This window comes from Penicillium psychrofluorescens, assembly GCF_964197705.1.
Source record: "Penicillium psychrofluorescens genome assembly, chromosome: 1".
In the NCBI taxonomy this organism is placed as follows: Eukaryota; Fungi; Ascomycota; class Eurotiomycetes; order Eurotiales; family Aspergillaceae; genus Penicillium; species Penicillium psychrofluorescens.
The window spans coordinates 3,752,060-3,765,086 of record NC_133439.1 but is presented as its reverse complement, the minus strand read 5'-3'; the positions used below and the strand labels follow the sequence as shown (position 1 = coordinate 3,765,086).

Sequence of the window (13,027 nt, the reverse complement as noted above, 5' to 3'; positions counted from 1 at the left end):
AGACTGTCACGGTCACGTGGTGCGGGGAATGGGGTCGAGTATTTTTCAGTGATCTACTGCGATTACACAGCGGAAGGTGTATGGGAGAGGACCACTGGCAGATGGGGATATCTTTTGCTCTATTACGCGACTGTCAACAGTGGAATATTATTGTAGTACTTGGTCGGTGTTTGGTTGATGCCAAAGCAGCTCTACGAAATCCCAAAGCGGGTTAGCGCAGGAACGGTCTCGACTGCTGACTCAGCCTCTTGGTTCCTAGGTTAAGTTGCCCTTTCCTGCACCCAATTCTCTTCTTGGAACTCGACTCCCTCCCATCCTCCCTGTGCACTTATTCTTCGCCAGGATGGACTTGACCCATCTAACGCGCCCCGCGATCCTGTGCCAGTGCTCGCGCTGCTCCAGCTCGCTGGCTGCGCTGGAGAACGAATGGGCCCGGCTCTCGAACTCATACTCGATCGCGACGGCATGGATGAGCGTCAACCTTCATCGCATCTCTGTCTCCTCCGAGCGCAAACAGATCCCGCACTCCTCTGATATGAGTCTCCTGCGCGGTCGCATTATTCAGGAAGTCTTCTGCAAGCTGTGTCAGCAGAAGCTTGGAGTGCTGTGCGCGCTGGATAATGGGTAGGTTTGTTAAAAAACCCCGGTTGGGTGTCAGTACTGACAAGCGCGTTTTCTAGACCGAATGTCTTCTGGAAGATGGCCAAAATTGCGTTTAGGGAAATAGTTACCATGCGAACGGTCGAGCCGATCTTCAACAATGCATCCCTAAGCAAACTGACCACCCCGAAAGAGCCTACACACCGCGATCGCAGTAGCATTCAAGAGGGCGCTTTAGTACCTACCGGACCCGCCGACATGAATCGCGAACCTTTTTCCATGCAACGGCAGATGCAGCACCAGGGCCGAAATATAGATCAAATCTCCAGCTCGGTGAATCACCTACAGGACACGATGATGGATCTGAAACACTCTTTCACGTCCATGCGCATTGAAATGAACGGGCCCAATAGACACACCGGCGAGAATGGCGCACATAACTTCGACATGATCGCTACAGTGTTGAAAGAGCTCAAGTCCAAGTCAGAAGAGATTGAGAAACTGAAGCTGGAAATTGAGGCGCTGAAACTCAAGAACCGCTTTATAGGAGGGAATCAACAAAATCCAACGGACACTTTATCGGTAGCCAACGGCGCACTCCCAGTGGTTCGGAGTCCAGGCTTACTGCAAGCCGGCCGCAAACGTCCTTGGGCCGAGGTCTTCCCGAGTGAGCATATCCAGCCGATTGCCGACTCCTTTGATGAGGAGGACGATATGTTGGACGAAGTTTTGTTCGGAGACCATCCCATTCACTCTAGCCGTGTTCCGCTCAAGGATCCGCACCATGTCAATGGCGACCAAGAACAATCCGGTGTTGTGTCTCCAAGGCTCCGCTTAGAAGTTGGCCGGCCGTCTGATCCCCCATCTGTCACGACCGGGAATGAGCAAAGCACGGCAAAGCGCCCGCGACTCGCCCAGTCCAGCGATGAACCACCTCAGCCAAATCCATCACAAAGAAGGCCAGTCGGTCGACCAAGAAAGTCTTTCAGCCAGTCAGCGAAGCCGGAGATCTCGCACGCATTGAATGAATCTGCATCCGCCGATCTGACCGAAGCTATCGATTCGGCGCAACTTCAATCCAACCCTGCCCCTCGAGGAAGAGGCCGTCCCCGACGCAGCACAACTTCAGGATCCCGACCTGCTTCACCTTCGGTGCGGAATAACGGGCGATCAAACGCGGAGGGAAAGGACCAGACGGGACAGGAAACCTCGCAGACGGCACCTGGCGTGGAAACCAATCACCAAAATGGCAAACCCCCGGTTGAGGAGCAGAAGACAGGCGGAGATAGTACTCAAGACCCTCCAGCCGAAGCGGCAGTGCACGATAAGCGCAAGGCCAAGGTCGCGGCGCGGGACGTCATGACCCGGATGGCCATGCAGCACGAAGAAATGATGGAGACGGACGGGGCGCAACAATGATACCATTCGAGAAAGTGTACGATAGAAGGCATTTTATGAACCAATGCGCCACCTTTATAAGGGAAATACTACCGCTCCATATAAATATCGTGGATTCAAACATCTTTAAAACCTGACCAGACGCCCCCGAGGGTCACGCAACGTGAACAAAATGTCTGAGACATAGATTCAGCCGTATCTAACTAGTGGTCAAGCCACACATGGTCTAAATTCATTTATTTCACACACATAAAGCCACAGCCCTCGCGGGCTCGCTCACATGCTTTCTTCAGGGCCTGTTCCTCCGCATCTGTCCATTTAACAGTTAGTTCATCCCACGGCACGCGGGAGGTATTATATTCATCGCGATATGTCCTGTGCATAGCCTGCAGACGGCCAACCTCGCGCGGATCACCTGTTCCGGAGTAAACCATGAACAAGGTGCAAGGGGGTAGAGAGTCGTAGATACGGGCGATGTTGGAGACGGTTTGGGACACGGTTTCGGAGAGGGTGGCGGTGTTGCTGCGGTCTGTTTGAGAATCTCCGTTTGTACCACCTGTCGTGGTGGTCGGGGTGGTTTCTTCAGGCGGAGGGGCAATGGTTGTGGACTGGTTGGCATTGTCCGGGTCTGGGAGCCGGTTGCACCACCCGCGCAGGTATTCGAGTTCACGCAGCCGGCCCCAGACAAAGTCCACGCCGCCGCCGGGAATGGAGTGGTTGGATTCGTCACCGTTGATGGCGGCGGAGATACCGCTGACGACGCTGTTGTCATCGCGACAGCCGATCGAAACGGTGGCTTGTGCGCCGAGTCCGCGTTCCGGACTGCCCCAGTCAACGACCGCACCAGTGCGTCCTTCGCTTCCGGCAGCTGCTTTAAGCCCTGGCCGGGAGGATCGAGATAGTCGACGGAAGATGCTCTCATTTGAGGCTTCGCTGGTGCCCCAACGTTCCCCCTTTTCGCATTTCTGTTTGACGAGTTCAAGAACGGCCTTGGCATCTTCAATAGAGTCATGGCCTGTCATTCCCTTCTGGATCTCCTTACCCAGGTATTTCTGCATGAGCCATTTCAAACTGCATTTAAGTGGCGGGCCGCGTGGGTGTGGGTAGGTGATCGTCGTGTCCACGACGAAAGGGTGTGCGATTTTGAGGGCGTTCAAGTCAGAGTCGAGAGAATGGCCAACCAGAATGGCACGCGGAGTGAGAATTCCTAGCAGCCGTTGTTGAATGTCGCCAAGAGTAGTTGTCACCGGATCCAGGAGCTCCTTTGTGATGCCCGAAAAGCGAGTCAAATAGTCAATGACTGGCCGAGGGGGCTTTACAAGCTCGTCCATCACAACCTCCCCATCCCAGCTGACCAAGCTGATGCGAGTGAGCTCCGACTGACCGCCCTCCGTGAGGCACATCTCACAGTCGAGTGCGAACACATCTCGTCCCGCTGTCATGCTGCCCTTCTCAATCTCAGCGTCAGGCACGTCGCCAGCCTCCAGATTTGGAACTAAAGTATCCACCCATCCGTCCTCAGTAGACTGGCCAGCTCGCCTACGAGACTCGGCTGCTGCCGCCTTCTCTTCTTCGGATTTGAAGAAAGCGGGGTGCGAAGCATATCCGTTGTCGCACAGTTGTTCATATGTGCTGAGAAAGGTCGTAATTGGGGTCCGTTGAGACGAAAAGCTCTTGTCGACCCGGGGCGGCCGTACACCTTTACGCTGTCCCTCGTCCTTGTTTTTTGGTAGAGAGGAAAGCAGGATAGCCTGAAGTGGCGAATGAACCTTGTTGTATTTCGCATCCCCGGGGGCCCTGACTGGCCAGATATGAGGGAACATGTCCGCCAGCGGCTGTAACGGCTCTGGAAGGGTATCACGCGTGAGAGATTGTGGGTTGAATCGATGAGAACGGTCTTCGAGGGGCAGTCCTTGCTTCCATCGTTGAAAGTCTGCGGCCTTGGTGTCTGCCATTGATTCGCGGTCGTCGGCACCGTCCTCTTGCCCAGGTCCTTCTTGAATTGCTGTTTGCTCGGGCTCTAGCGGGATGGTCCCGTCAAACATGCCCATCTCCAGCCCTGGTACCATCACCACGACAATCTTGCGAACATGGCCGGAGTGCTTGAGCGAGATCCATTGCGGCGCAATTCCATCGGCGAAGCAATACAGAAGCAAGCTCTGGAGGTCGGCAATCCGGACTGACGATTGCATTCGACCCTCAACATAGTTCAGGGCTGGGTATTTGACCTTCTCCCCATCCACCCTCTTCTTCTTTTTTGCGTGGCCAGGCATACTCGTCGTCGTGGTCTCGGTGTCCTGCAAACGGGACAGTGTCTGGGCTAGTCCGAAGTCGCTGCCGGTGGAGGGATCCGCAATGGGGGAATCATCTTCATTATTCTTGCGCTTCCTCTTGTCACGAGGCATTGTCTGCTGCTGCACGGGGGGCTGGTCGGGAGCGTAGAAGCTTCTCCGATTGCGATTGCGAATAAAATCGATCCCTTGTCACGTGCTGATAAACCCGGAGATATGGTGGCCCTGTCGCCTGAGGTGTCTGCTTTTTTGTCTCTTCGCACTCAGTTTCGATCATCCATCCATCCATACTCTTACACCTTTGTTTCTGGGATCTATTTGCTTCTCATTCTTAGCTTCTCATTCCTCCGGAATTTCTAGTTGGGTGCGCGCAGTTCCACTGGCTGACTAATTTCCGATCTGATAAGCCCGTGATCGCCGGTCGTGCTTGTTCGGGAAAAATCGCCTCCGTCACGCCATCGCTTCACTCTACAAGAATCGCAGCCGACACAACTCATTTTGGGCTCTCTATACGATATCTGCTTTCCACAAAAGCTACGCTCAAAACATCCCCGTTTCTAGTCGATAGCCGCTGCGCCCTTCCTACCTCCTGCTCGCCCACACATCCCAACCATGTCGGCGCTCACCGAAATCACATCCGAGGCGGATTTCTCGTCGCACCTGGCCTCTCTCGCACCTTCCGCACTTGTCGTCCTCTACTTCCACACACCATGGGCTGCTCCCTGCGCCCAGATGCGCGCCGTCCTTGATGCCCTGGCCGCCCAGTACCCCGCCACCGCCCCGCCAACCATCTCCTTCCTCAGCATCAATGCCGAGGAGCTCCCAGACATTTCGGAGGAATATGATGTCTCGGCTGTGCCTTTTGTCGTCTGTGTCCGCGATGGCCGGGTTCTCGACTCCGTTAGTGGTAGCGATGCCATCAAAGTGCGCGACCTTGTCGAGCTGCATGCCGGCCGCGGCACCACCGGTCCTATCGATGGAGTGAACAGAGCCAACATCCCGCCTCCTTTGTCTGCTGTACCCCGAGAGGATGCACCCACAACCGCCACCCAGGCGCCGGCCTCCGCTGTTGATAGCTCAGCCGGGCCCGCTGCGAACGCTACCCCCGTCGCCTCTGCCCCGTCTCTGACTCCAGAACAGACCAAGGAGGCGCTCTGGGCGCGCCTGACAGACCTTGTCAAGGCTGCTCCGGTCATGCTGTTTATGAAGGGCACACCCAGCTCGCCTCAGTGCGGGTTCAGTCGGCAGTTGGTCGGCATTCTTCGTGAGCGTAGTGTCAAGTATGGATTCTTCAACATCCTGGCCGACGAGGATGTCCGGCAGGGTCTGAAGGAGTTTGCCGAATGGCCAACCTTCCCGCAGTTGTGGGTGAGTGGAGAGCTTGTTGGCGGATTGGACATTGTATGTTTCCACCCTTTCTCATCCGTTGAATTTGCTGCTAATTTTATTTGGTATAGGTTCGCGAGGAGATCAGCAGTGACCCCAGCTTCATGGAAGAATTCTCGGCCAGCAAGCCTGCGGCTGTTTAGTAGTTGGTTGTCATTGCGCGATACCCATCCTGTGCTCGGGATTTAGACGATACAAAAAATCAACCATAATGATACACATTTTTTCCTCAAGGAATCTGTCTATGTCCCATGGACATCACTTTGCCTCCGGTGCCTGATATATACTTAGCCAGTTCACTGGTTTTCTATCCAGTGGAACCGAGATGTGGCCTGCAGTAATCCATCCTACTCGGCGACGTTCAGTTGGGCCGAGTGCCATGCCATTACCAGTGATCTCATAGACCCATCTTGGTGATGACATTGAGCCGTAGAAGGATTATGGTAGTCTCCCGGCAGTCTGGTCGAGCAGCACCCCGGCGATATGGCCTAATCGGTATTAGACCAGGGACCTCCAAGGACACGGCGGCCCCCCGTAGCTGAATATCTGCAACATCGATTGGATTGCCAAGTTCTGCTTTAATGGGCCTGTTACCTGGATTAGATGCTTATACATTCACCACTTCCGTCAGCCATGCAGATCCTTGCCCAGGTGCAATTAATGCGGCCAATGGAAATTCGTGTAAAAACATCATGTATAGAACGGTCTTACGCGAGGTATTTGGGGGCCGGATTGAAGCCGGTGGCTTGCAGCTTCTGATTTTCGTCAGTCTAAGCGCAGAGGCGCTTTCCCTATTGAGCGATGATTTGATAGGGACCCGTCGTGGACGGTGCTCATGACGTGCCCACTAGTAGAGCTATACACTAATTTTGTCGACGCTCCGCGGTGGCGAGATATGCTGAGATAAAAAGGCGGACCTCGCAATGATGGATCGGCTTTTCTTCCAGCGTCTTCTCCACGAAATCATTAAGACATCCTGAATCATCATGGCCGTCATAGAAGACTGCTATGAGCGTCTACCCGTCATCCCTCCGATCGCCTTGTTTGGCCTTCTAGCTGTTGCGGGATACCTATTTTCCTGGCTCGATTTGCGCTGGAAGACCAAGGCGCCGTTGGTAGGCCTCAAAACGCCATTCGATCTCCGGGTAGTTGCCAATTGGCATGTCTTTATGAACCTGGGTGCAATTCTTGACGATGGATATGCAAGGGTAAGAATATACCTAACCTAGGCAGTACCCGACCAGCCAGACTGACAGCGGACATAGTTCAAAAATCAAATCTTCCGGTTTGCACGCAATGATTGTGACATGATAGTTGTGCCAAATAAGTACATAGAGGAGATCCGCGCCTTGCCCATGAACGTCGCAAACCCCAAGGCGGCGCATGTCCACAATTTACTCGGTCCTTATACGAATATGGACCTGATCATGAGTGGTGATCTGCATTTCCGCTCTATCCAAACAAAATTGACGCCCAACCTGGCAAGCCTGGCTGCGCCCATGCGAGACGAGCTGAAGCATGCCGTGAACATGGAATTGCCCGACTGCCGTGATCAATGGACGACGATCAAACCATACCATGTCATTTTGCACATGGTGGCGCGCCTCAGCGCGCGCGTCTTTGTTGGGTTACCGATTGCTCGTAATGAGGAGTGGCTGGAGATTTCAACACAATTTACCGAAAATGGTAAGTAAAGCGCACCCCAAAAACAACAGCTATTCTAACCGAACTCGGGGCAGTTTTCGTTACCCTGCTTGCGATGCGGGTCTTCCCTACCTGGATGCACCCATTCATTGCGCCTTTCATCCCACCACGGTGGAAGCTACACAACTATATTAAGCGCGCTCAGAAACTTCTGGTCCCGGAGATCAAACGACGCCAAGCAGCATATTATTCCGGACAAGGCGAGAAGGAATCACGCAGCCTATTGCAATGGATGATCGAGTCTGCCGACACGGCCGAAGAGCAAGATCCCAATTTCCTCGCTCATCTGGAGACCATCATCTCGCTTGCAAGCATCCACACCTCGCAGATGAACGCTGTGCATGTGATGTATGATCTCGCGGCACACCCAGAGTATCTGGAACCCTTGCGCCAGGAGATAAGAACCGTGGCTGCGGAACCCGGTGGCTGGAACAAGTCCTCATACGGCAAACTGCGCAAGCTGGATAGCTTCTTGCGCGAAAGCCAGCGCTTCAATCCGCCCAGCATATTGGCCTACCACCGCATCATGCAAGACACCGCCATTCTGTCCGACGGCACAATCCTACCACGTGGTTCCCACATTGCCATGGCTGTGAACAAGATCCAGAATGATGCGGATGTCACCCCCGAGCCGGAAAAGTTCGATCCCTTCCGCTACGAGCGCATGCGCTCCCGCGCTGGCGAAGGTCATCTGCATCAGTTTGCAACGGCAGAGCCGAACAAGCTGAACTTCGGGTATGGCAAATACGCTTGCCCAGGCCGATTCTTTGCCGCGCTCGAGATCAAGACCATTCTTGTCGAGCTGATCATGAATTATGATGTCAAGCTGCTCGATGGATGTAACCGACCGGAGAACCTCCGGGCATATGAGTTTATCTTCCCCAATCCAGATGTTGAAGTGCAGATCCGTGCACGGCCTGTGGAGGAGCAGATGCAATTGGATGTTGCAGAGTGAAAAGGTCCGATTTAACTAGTATTAATGAAATGGAACGAGATCGGCAATCGCCGTGTGGAACAGTCAATGCGCTAGTAATCCTTGCCGCTCCACATTGTATACCTGATTTGGATGGTTATTTGATTTTCTGTGTATCTATTATTACTCCTGTTAATGCCACCCATGTCAGCCACAACCGTGCCCAGAGTGCCATTGACATCATAGCGCTCAGCCTAACTCCGATTCCCAGAATAAGCACCGTGGAGATGCCATCTACAATAGTAGCTCAGCTTAGATTTTTTTACTGCAAATAATGAGCCTATGGTTGTGTTTATAAAAGTTGTACCATTTGCGCCATGTCATTAACTTTGCTCGTTCCCTCATTCTTATCTGGATATAAACCGTACAATCACGACCAACACAAAAAGAAAACCCGGCATATATCACATTTGGCCCCCGCCAGCCCCCATTTTCGTCATCAACTTCCCCTCACTCAGCTTTCAAGACTGGCCTAGACTTGCGTAGCTAGTGTCGGATCCGCAGGAGACCTCGCATATTTCTCTTGTGGACTGTAGTTGGTGGTTAGCGGGACAATGCCGCTGCTAGCGCTGTCCTGGGAACGGGTGGCATGCAGCCAGCTCCTTTGCTCTGTGAATGCCATGGTTGAAATGCGAGGCGCACGATCACGATCATGGCGGCTTGCCTGCGAAGAATTCCTCGACGGCGTGAGTCGCGACAACAGATTGCGCAGAGATGAGCCAAAGCGCGAGTTGCGGATCACTTGCTGGTAGACGGGCCCGATGGCAGGCAGAGACACGGCGATGATGCCGACCATCAGCTCGACAGTTCTGTGCCAGATTGTCAGTTTTGAGGGGAACCAGAAAGAAGAGTGGAGAGAACTCACAGCCAGGTAGCCTGGACGACCTCATTATACGACTGGTCAGAATTTCTCTCCGTTGCGTAGACGAAGTATTCACGGATGCAGGAAGCAGCCACAGTGAATGCACCTGCGCCGAACACAAGAGATAGACCAAACTTCTGCATGGGTCGCATCTGTAGCTTCCAGACAAAAGGCATTGGCAGTAGTAAAATGATCATGTCGGTGATAATATTCACGCCACCCATGCCAAGGTTCATCGTTGGGAAGTCGAAGCAGTGTGCGGCATTCCAGGCTACGTCCAAGGTCACATGCCAGCCCCAATACTGGTAAGGAGGCCTGCAGTTGAAGCCGTACATAAACAGCATGACCACGGTGTAGACCACGATGAGCCCTATCATGAAGTATACAGCCATGCGCAGTGATCTGCTAATCCCAAATAACCGCTTGTAGACCAAGAGGATAGACAGTTTGGCGAACATCATCGATGGCAGATAGAACATGTCCGCAATATAGATAATCTATAGACATGTGAGTATGTTTGCGACTGAAGCCCTACTGAAAGACATACCGAACGATGAACAGACATCCATGACCGCGGGAGGTTCCAAGTATGTCGGCCCATACCATACACTTCGACCTCGACTGTCAGAATGATGACTCGTGCCAGGGCAAGTACCTGTTAAGCAGTCAGCGAGTGTGAATCTAGAAGGATAAGAGTTGCAACCAACAATAGCAAACCCCATGAACACATTATCCCACTTGATCCTGCCCTGGCCGGTTCGAATACCGGAGTAAAGACGCAGAAGCACGAAGATAAACCCAATGGTCCAGAGCGGCCAGGCCGTCGCCTCGAACTTCCATCCAATGCTGGGCGGGTCGATGAGGTTAGGCGTCACGCCTTTTGGAGGAGGTCCAGCTCCGGGAAAAGGGAATGCGCTCTCTGGAATATTTTGAGGACCACCCATGGCTGCGATGATATTGTAAATTCAGTTGGACGGCAAGCTTGCATATAGTTAGCGAAGAGACACTCCGGTATTTGAAGAGCCCCAAAGAACCGGGAATTGCTAATTTCTCATAGCCACATATGCAATCAGAAAAAGGCCCCCGCGATGATCTATCCTAAACTGGTATATCGTTCATCCTCACGGTGCAGATACCAAGCGCAGCGAAAGGGCCCCCAAAACTAGCACCATTGTATTATCGCCACGATCCGACCACAAGGGCATGCTGATCAATGAACGTTCGTCACGGGCCAGCATGGTGCCTGGGCATGCGATTGAGTGGAGGGCGGGCACCGCCAAGCTATGCAAGTTTTTGGCCCCTGTAAATAGACCGGGATGGCTGGTAAACGATCGTCCTGCAGATACAGCAGACCGTCATTGGTTTCGCCACCACAGCATACAGTCTATGTAACCCAGGTATCTCGCCTACATATTGTCAGATATTGGCAGCACTGTGTAATGATTTATAAATACAAGCGTGTGCAAGTATAGTTGGTAACTGAAAGCTTGTAATCGTCAAGCCAGCCATGACGCAGGTGTAGAACCGAGAGCACCACTCATGAAAATTGTGGCTTTGTCGATCTAGATCCTGTATGTAGGGGGCGTCAGGATTAGACGGATTGAAGACCTTGTAGATGAGTGCAAGCCAACATTCTCGTAGGATCCTTAATGATGTGCTAGGATTCTTCATAGTGTGCTAGTTGAACTATACATCGTTGATTCAACTCCTCTCTCAGACTATTATTAATTTGGTCATCTGTAACAAACGACCTTACAGCTAACGGCCAACCCCCCCCCCCCCCCCCGGTCACATTGTTCTGAAGAACCAGGATTTTGCAATCGAGATTATCGCCTATTCATTTGATTGGACACACTATTACTTCGCGGTTACATCTATTGTAGATCGCCGCTTAATCCAAAACACGCTTATTGACAAACTTGTTGAATCATTTACACACATCGAGTACTCCCCTGGTAAGTACAACCTTCGAGTCATGCACCAGTCTCAGATTGCATCATGAGACGGTTCGGGCCTGCAGCTTCAGTTCCAATGGGAGCTTGTCCCAGAACCAGAAGATGTTCTGGTCTGTCCACACCGGCAGCCCCTTTGCCGGCTTGAGATCAAAGTTCCAGAAAAGCTTGCACATCAGTAGGCGCATCTCGACCCACGCCAGGGTCTGCCCCATACAGTTGCGCTGGCCGAGGCCAAAGGGGTTGAACGCGGCGCGGTTAGCGGTTTCCTCGCTACCCTCTTCGAGCCACCGCTCTGGAATAAACACTTGGGGGTGGGAGAAGCTCTCCGGGTTGGTAAACTGAAGCCAGCAACCGGTTGACACGGTCGTACTGCCGGGTACCGATACACCCGCAATAGTCAGACCCTCGGGCGGTGTTAGGCGACGGATGTTATCTGGAATTGGCGGACAGAGCCGTAAGCCTTCCTTCAGGACTGCGTTGAGATAGGGCATTGTCCGGGCGGTCTGTTCGTTGATCTCACTGTCCGATGTAAACGAAGAGCGTACTTCTTCAGTGAGTCGCTGAAGTTTCTCCGGGCTCCGTAACAAGTGGTTGAGAGTCCCGCTCAGTGAGGTGGTCAAAGTCTCACTGCCTGCGGCAATAATGACCAGCGCTGCCTGGCTCATTTCATCCATAGACACGTTCTTATGCTCGGGATCCTCCAAAACCGACTGGAATATATCCGTGCGTGTAGGACCCTTCCGGGAAAGACGCTCTTCGACCTTCACCATGCTGGTGCTAAAGACCTCTTCCATGGCCTTTTTCGCCGCCGGGGGAATCAGATACGGCAGGAGCATATTAATGAAAGGGTAGTATGAGATCGCGTTCGCGACCAACTTCGCCTTGAGCTGCGTGACAAACGAGATCCAGAGATTGTACTGCCGGTTTTCCAGACAATTGAAATTGCTGCCCCAGCCGAGCTCCATGATGAGATCAAAAAAGACATAATTGAGCCAGTGGTTGATATCGACATCCGTCTCGCCGGTTGTTTTGTCAGATAGTGATCGCAAACAGTTTATGAGCTTATCGATGAAGTGGGTCACTGTGGGCTCATAGCCCCGAACGGCTTTGTCCGAGAAGGCCGGATTGAAGGCGCGGCGAAGGCGGGCATGCTCTGCCGCGGGCGCACTAATGAAACTATGGGCCTTAGCACCCGGTGGCTTGCGACCACCCCATTGGAAAGGCCGGTTGAGCGTTTGCTTCCCGTATATGTCGCGCCAGGCAGAAGGGTCTGAGAACGAGAGGTCATCCGGAGATATGCGTACGACTGGGCCGTACCGATCGTGATATTCCTTGACCGTGTAGGGAAGCCGGCCCTTGAGCAGAACCCGCAGCCAGGGCAAATGCAATGCGCACCATACGGGAGGGCCCGGGAATCGGGCTAGCGGGTGGAAGTAGAGGTTGTAGACAATTTGCGTCACAAAGTACTATTTACACGTATCAGCCACAGTCCCGCAGCAAAGAACAGAGCTCACCGACGGCAGCAAGAGTGCCGCCAAAGGCAGCGAGGATGGACAGAAACGCCATGCTGAAGGCTGTAGAAGATAATCCGGCATGAGCGGCTTCCCAAGGTCCTTTGTATGCTGGCTCAAGACATTATTAATCATCCTTTCTTTGTTCGACATGCTCCATCCCTGCACTTGGTTTTCCGAAATACCGCAAAAGGCACTAGTGCGTAGTTGGCTTGCAGTCCGGGTAAAACCAACACTGCTGGCCCCCAAAAGACCCGCTGATCCAGACCAGTTCATCTGGCCAATCCAGCACATCGGTGTCACCGTCGCCCCGCGAAGAGGTTAGCCTCATTATTCTTGGCGTCTAT

At 53.1% G+C, this 13,027-nt stretch overlaps 6 protein-coding genes across 6 annotated transcripts; 3 read left to right on the top strand and 3 right to left on the bottom strand.

Moving 5' to 3' along the window:
* Positions 1 to 343: 343 nt before the first annotated feature.
* PFLUO_LOCUS1391 (uncharacterized protein) lies at positions 344 to 2,019 on the top strand (the record flags this gene model as incomplete). The annotated part of the gene is made up of 2 exons (XM_073778428.1): positions 344 to 624; positions 681 to 2,019. The coding sequence occupies 2 exons, from the start codon at positions 344 to 346 to the stop codon at positions 2,017 to 2,019; spliced, it is 1,620 nt and encodes a 539-aa protein (XP_073635484.1).
* Positions 2,020 to 2,234: 215 nt separating this feature from the next.
* Positions 2,235 to 4,403, bottom strand: PFLUO_LOCUS1390 (uncharacterized protein; the record flags this gene model as incomplete). The annotated part of the gene is made up of 1 exon (XM_073778427.1): positions 2,235 to 4,403. One exon carries the CDS (start codon positions 4,401 to 4,403, stop codon positions 2,235 to 2,237), a length of 2,169 nt encoding a protein of 722 aa, XP_073635483.1.
* A 498-nt stretch (positions 4,404 to 4,901) lies between these two features.
* Positions 4,902 to 5,818, top strand: PFLUO_LOCUS1389 (glutaredoxin; the record flags this gene model as incomplete). The annotated part of the gene is made up of 2 exons (XM_073778426.1): positions 4,902 to 5,690; positions 5,747 to 5,818. The coding sequence occupies 2 exons, from the start codon at positions 4,902 to 4,904 to the stop codon at positions 5,816 to 5,818; spliced, it is 861 nt and encodes a 286-aa protein (XP_073635482.1).
* Positions 5,819 to 6,661: 843 nt separating this feature from the next.
* On the top strand, positions 6,662 to 8,334 carry PFLUO_LOCUS1388 (uncharacterized protein; the record flags this gene model as incomplete). The annotated part of the gene is made up of 3 exons (XM_073778425.1): positions 6,662 to 6,883; positions 6,941 to 7,361; positions 7,415 to 8,334. The coding sequence occupies 3 exons, from the start codon at positions 6,662 to 6,664 to the stop codon at positions 8,332 to 8,334; spliced, it is 1,563 nt and encodes a 520-aa protein (XP_073635481.1).
* Positions 8,335 to 8,824: 490 nt separating this feature from the next.
* Positions 8,825 to 10,158, bottom strand: PFLUO_LOCUS1387 (uncharacterized protein; the record flags this gene model as incomplete). The annotated part of the gene is made up of 4 exons (XM_073778424.1): positions 8,825 to 9,161; positions 9,218 to 9,711; positions 9,762 to 9,869; positions 9,922 to 10,158. The coding sequence occupies 4 exons, from the start codon at positions 10,156 to 10,158 to the stop codon at positions 8,825 to 8,827; spliced, it is 1,176 nt and encodes a 391-aa protein (XP_073635480.1).
* Positions 10,159 to 11,210: 1,052 nt separating this feature from the next.
* On the bottom strand, positions 11,211 to 12,735 carry PFLUO_LOCUS1386 (uncharacterized protein; the record flags this gene model as incomplete). The annotated part of the gene is made up of 2 exons (XM_073778423.1): positions 11,211 to 12,635; positions 12,688 to 12,735. The coding sequence occupies 2 exons, from the start codon at positions 12,733 to 12,735 to the stop codon at positions 11,211 to 11,213; spliced, it is 1,473 nt and encodes a 490-aa protein (XP_073635479.1).
* Positions 12,736 to 13,027: the final 292 nt, after the last annotated feature.